The sequence below is a fragment of the Rhagoletis pomonella genome, unplaced genomic scaffold (assembly GCF_013731165.1).
Source record: "Rhagoletis pomonella isolate Grant_MI unplaced genomic scaffold, Rhpom_1.0 Rhpom_scaffold_09929, whole genome shotgun sequence".
NCBI classification, from domain to species: Eukaryota; Metazoa; Arthropoda; class Insecta; order Diptera; family Tephritidae; genus Rhagoletis; species Rhagoletis pomonella.
In genome coordinates this window covers 276-5939 of record NW_023468456.1, presented here as the reverse complement: position 1 = coordinate 5939, position 5664 = coordinate 276, and the positions used below count along the sequence as shown (strand labels likewise).

At 45.2% G+C, this 5664-nt stretch overlaps 1 protein-coding gene across 1 annotated transcript; it reads left to right on the top strand.

Annotated features, from left to right (window-relative positions):
• Positions 1–2240: 2240 nt before the first annotated feature.
• Positions 2241–4788, top strand: LOC118756341 (the record flags this gene model as incomplete). Its single annotated transcript, XM_036491111.1, has 2 exons — positions 2241–3910; positions 3959–4788. Coding segments are annotated over exons 1-2 (2500 nt in total), but the record flags the coding sequence as incomplete, so codon positions are not given.
• Between the last annotated feature and the right edge of the window lie 876 nt (positions 4789–5664).

Below are 5664 nucleotides of genomic sequence, written 5' to 3'. Positions count from 1 at the left end.
ATTTTATTAAAACAAATTAACGTCGTTTTGATCATATTGACGACATAGTTTAAAATTTGCTTTTCCTGCGTAAATTTGCTGCATCCAATGCTGACTAGAGCTAAAGCAAAGGAAATTCGAAATAACACAGAAGCGGTTTGCGGTGCACAATCCCAAGCTGAAAATATTGGAAGCAGTTCGGAATCCATTTGCGAGTCAGAGTACAGTTCTACAGTAAACGACATGGAACAATCGGAAAATTCATTAGAAGTGCAACAAGTTGCCATTCCATGTGACCAGATTGCATTGCTGGTTTCTAGCATAACCTCACTTCGGGAATGTGTTGCCGAATTGAGAATTGACACTTTGCGTAGTAGGCCACAAGTCGGCGACAGCTTTGCCAACGCTGCCGTATCCGACAACGCCGCGCCGCCTATGCGTACGTCGACGCAAGCGCCGGCGGCAACTGAATCTCAGCCGCAATTTACATCAACGCGAATGCCGCCACGTTTGATGCAAACTCCGACGATAAACACAGCCGCCTTGACTTTCATGGACAATTCCGCCGCCAAATTGTTTCCATTGCCGTCCTTCGATGGAAATCCGGAGGATTGGCCGTTATTTTTGGCCAACTACAACGACACTACACATGAGTTTCAGTATAGCCATAGACAAAACCTAATGCGCCTGCATAAAGCTTTACAAGGCGCCGCTAAACGTGCTGTTACTTCACTTCTGATTTATCCGGAGGACGTGATAAAAGAGTTGGATAAAAGATAAAAGAGTTGGAGTTTAACTTTGGTCGTCCGGAGCTACTCATTAAGTCACAGCTGCAAAAGGTGCAACGTTTTCCGTCCATAAATGAGAGTCAGCTCGAACAAGTATTGGAATTTTCAAACAGGGTCAGAAATATCGTCGCTTTCTTCAAGTCCGCCAGGTGCGGACACCACTTAATGAATCCTACACTGTTGGAAAGTTTGGTGGGAAAGTTGCCTCCTTCCAAACAATATGAATGGAGCCAACGGGCCGCCAATATATTGCCGTTTCCAACAGTGGAAGATTTTGGTGACTGGTTAAGCGAAGTAGCCAGATTTGTGTCGTTACTGCCGGGTGTTTCGGACATGTCGTTACATCACATCCAAGCGAGCGTCTCGCAGCCAACGCCAGCTGCGCAGCCCCCGCAATGCTACTCGTCAAAGCAGCGGTTCTACTCGTCGCATTCTTTATAATAATGATGTACAGCCGGAGCAAAAGGTGATTTGTTTAGAGTGTGGACAATCACATAAACTAGTGGATTATACTAAATTCTTGTCACGCGATATTCAGTCAAGATGGAGTTTCGCTAAAAGCAACCATTTGTGTTTTGGGTGTTTACGTAAAGGGCATAGCCTTTCGAATTGCCGCCAAAGTAAAGTATGTTCTGTCAACGGGTGCATGCGTATGCACCACACATCGCTGCATCAGGGTATACTCCAGCCAGGCGCGGTAAATGTTGAACGCGTGCTGAATTGTTTGTTTGAAGATCAGACAAGTCTTTTTAAGATTTTGCCAATTACGTTGTCAGGACCTAATGGAAGTATATCTGCCTACGCCATGTTCGACGAAGGGTCGTCCATAACACTTCTCGAGGAGAATATAGCTGTCAAGTTAGGTCTGCGTGGTCCAAATGTTCCATTAACATTACAATGGTACGGTGAGAGTTAAAATAAAGAAAGTGGACGTAAGGTTTCTGTCAATATTAAAGGTGACTCCGCTGAATTCAACCTTAAAAAACGTTCACACCGTAAGGTCATTAAATTTGCCACAACAAACGTTTGATAAGAATAAATTTGATCATTTCCTACCGTTGCCAATAGTAAGTTACATGAACGCCAAGCCAGTAATTTTGCTGGGTATAGACAACAGCTACCTGGGGGTTGCACAAAAGGTAGTTGATGCTGGACCAGAACAACCAGTAGCCGTTGCAACTCGTTTAGGGTGGGTAGCCTATGGCCCACTGTCTCAGAGTTCAGTCCGACAACCACGCGTCATGTATATCCGCGAATCACAATCGCAGTCTCTGCAAGCTTTGCACAAGTTGGTCAACGAGTATTTTTTCAGTAGAGAGTTTTGGCGTTCGAAGTACCGATGTACTTTTAGAATCGGACGAAAACCGTCGTGCAAGAGAGATCTTGGAGAAATCAACGAAGTTTCTGGGACACAGATACGAGGTTGGTCTTTTATGGAGGAATGATGACCTCGTGCTCCCTCCTAGTTACGATATGGCGCTCCATCGCTTGAGGAAGCTTGAAGCTCGGATGGCGAAAGATGCCAATTACGCCGATAGCTACAAACGTGAAATTCAAAAATATGTCGATAAGGGCTACGCTAGGCTACTGAATCCAGATGAAGTTTTACTAACTACTCCTACGACCTGGTACCTACCACATTTTGGGGTTGTCAACCCCCACAAACCAGGTAGACTACGTGTTGTGTTTGACGCCGCCGCTGCCACGTCGAATGTATCGCTCAACTCAGCCTTACTCAAGGGCCCGGAGCATGCACAATCCTTGCTTACAATAATTTTCAAATTTCGCCAAGGGGTTATAGCCGTCGCTGCAGATGTGCAAGAGATGTTTTCCCAGGTAGCCATCAAACCTGACGACCAGAATTCGCAACGGTTCTTATGGCGCGATGGGGATCCCTCGAAGACGATCCGGACCTACGTTATGTCCTCGCTGATTTTTGGTGCCATATGCTCACCGTGCTGCGCAGAGTATATAAAAAATATTAATGCCTTGAAATTTGAATCCAACATGCCAGGTGGATCGTCAGCTGTCATTAACAATATGTATGTTGATGACTTAGTTATCAGTTTTGCAAGTGCGCAAGAAGCCGAAGAAGTCGCGAAGGAAGCAGTTGCTATAAACTCTGCTGCAGGGTTTAAGGTAAGGAAATTTGTGTCAAACGACAAAGGTCTTCAAGCCGAACTGAATGGCGAGAACAATTTCGCAGATAGTGTTGTAGACATGGAGCGAAAGTCTATTGTCGACAAGGTGTTGGGTATGTACTGGAATACCCTCACTGACTGCTTCGAGTTCCACACAAGGTTTCACAAGATCGCACGTGATGTTCTTGATTGCACAAGGCCGCCAACAAAACGCGAACTCTTAGGGATCGTGATGGCTATATACGATCCATTCGGATTTTTAGCTAATGTCACAGTATGTATGAAGATTCTGCTGCAGTCTTTGTGGAAACGTCAAGTCGATTGGGATGAAGCAATCCCGAACCAACTCGTTGTGCAGTGGACGTCATGGTGGACAAGTTTTCAAAAGGTAAATAAACTTTCCATCCCAAGATGCCATTCTACAATGCTGCCAGTAGCAGACGAGGTGCAGTTACATGTGTTCGTGGATGCCAGTTCTAGTGCATATGCAGCCGTCGCATATCTGCGCATATGCAAAGGGGAAGACGTTGATATCGCATTTGTCGCCGCTAAATCGCGTTGTGCTCCTCTTAAGGGCATGACAATTCCCCGCTTGGAACTGCAAGCCGCAGTTCTTGGTAGCCGTCTTCAGAAGTCAGTTGTGGAATACCACGACTTCAATATACATCGCATCGTATTGTGGAGTGACTCAAAGACAGTATTGCTCTGGATCCGCTCGACGACTAGAGAATACAAACAATTCGTCGCTGGTAGAATCGCCGAAATCATTCCTAGCACAAACCCATTACAGTGGAGATGGTTGCCCTCGTCGTTGAATGTTGCCGACGATGCCACACGAGGTCAGCCCATGACAGAATCCGATGCACGAAACCGCTGGTTCAAGGGGCCTACCTTTCTGCAACTCCCAGAATCCGAGTGGCCAAAAGAAGTTACGCCACTTACGTCAACAGAATGTGCTGCCGAGGAGAAGAAAATCTTGCTTCTCACCTCAACAACAGATGAGTATGTCATTAATTTTACAAAATTTTCGTCTTTTTTGAAGTTACTTAGGGTAACGAGCTGGGTGTTACGATTCAACTTTAACGCAAGAAACCGTAGTCGCCGTTCAGGAGAGCTAAAAGCATTTGAGATCACTGACTCAGAAGTCTTCGTATGTCGCCGCGTTCAGGAAGAGGTCTTTCCTAACGAATTAGAAGAGTTGCTCTCCAAGCAAAAAGTGTCGAAGTCGAGCCCGTTATACCAACTTACGCCATTTTTAGACATCGATGGTTTGATTAAAGTGAATGGCCGCATCGATGCAGCATATTGCCTCCCTCTATCGGCACGTCGTCCAATCATAATGCCTCTACGCCACCACGTAACCAGTCTCTTAGTTTCATATTGGCACAAAAAGCTTCACCATCAGAATGATTGTCTCACAATAAATCAAATTCGTCAAAAGTTCTGGGTACCACACATCCGAGCAGTGCTTACGTCAGTAAAAAAGCGTTGTTCCGTATGTATCATCAACACAGCCAAGCCAAGTGCGCCGATGATGGGTCAATTGCCTGTCGATCGCCTCACGCCTTACGTTCGTCCATTCAGCTACACAGGAGTCGATTACTGCGGTCCATTTTTCGTCACTATTGGTCGTCGTAGAGAGAAACGCTGGGTTGCGTTATTCTCGTGTTTAACCGTCAGAGTCATACACCTGGAGGTAGCTGAGGATTTATCGACCGATGCGTTCATAATCTGCATCAGAAACTTCATCAACCGTCGTGGCACACCCGTACGAATGCGAAGCGATAACGGAACTAATTTCGTTGGCGCCCAAAAACTATTACGCGTCGAAGAGAGACTATTTGACTTTAACCGTATTGAACAAGATTGCGCCGAACGCGGTATAGAGTGGATCTTTAATTGCCCTGCGAACCCGGCTGCTGGAGGATGCTGGGAAAGATTGGTTCAGTGTGTAAAGCGACTTTTGGAGCGAGTGCTAAAGGAAGAAGCGCCTCGTCTGGAAACATTCAGAAGTACTTTAATTGAAGCTGAAAACATCTTAAACAGCCGTCCGCTTACAGATATTCCAATCTCACATCACGACTAAGAGCCGCTAACGCCGAACCACTTTTTGTTGGGTTGCCTGAATTCAACGCAAACTCCAAGTCTCGAAGAAGAAAAGTTGTGCACCAGAAAGCAATGGAGAATTTCGCAAGCCTTGAAAGATCGTTTGTGGAAAAGGTGGACCAGTGAGTATTTGCCATCCCTAATATGTCGCCCAAAATGGAGGGAACAAGTCAAACCACTACAGCCAGGACAGTTGGTAATAGTATGCGAACCAAATTTCCCGAGAAGTAAATGGCTCAAAGGCAGAATTAAGGAAGTGTTCGCCGCAAAGGATGGCCAAGTCCGATCCGCTATAGTTCAAACCAGCACAGGAGATTTGCGAAGACCAGCCGCAAAGCTAGCCGCTTTAAATATTTGTGAATCCCAATAAGGATTCACCTGGAGGTAGAATGTTGGCGAGATTACTGAATACCCCCATTACAAGGTGCGTGAAAACCACCACCAGCATCAAAATACAACTCTGATAGCAAATAAGTTAAAACAGATGTTCTATCAGTCATTTATGTATCTAATTTCGAATCCTCTCAATCCTCTCATTTTCGAAGATTGCTTTATGTATTTATTAATATTGCTTTATGCATCTAATTTCGAATCCTCTCAATCCTCTCATTTTCGAAGATTACCTTATGTATTTATGTATCCCAAAATTT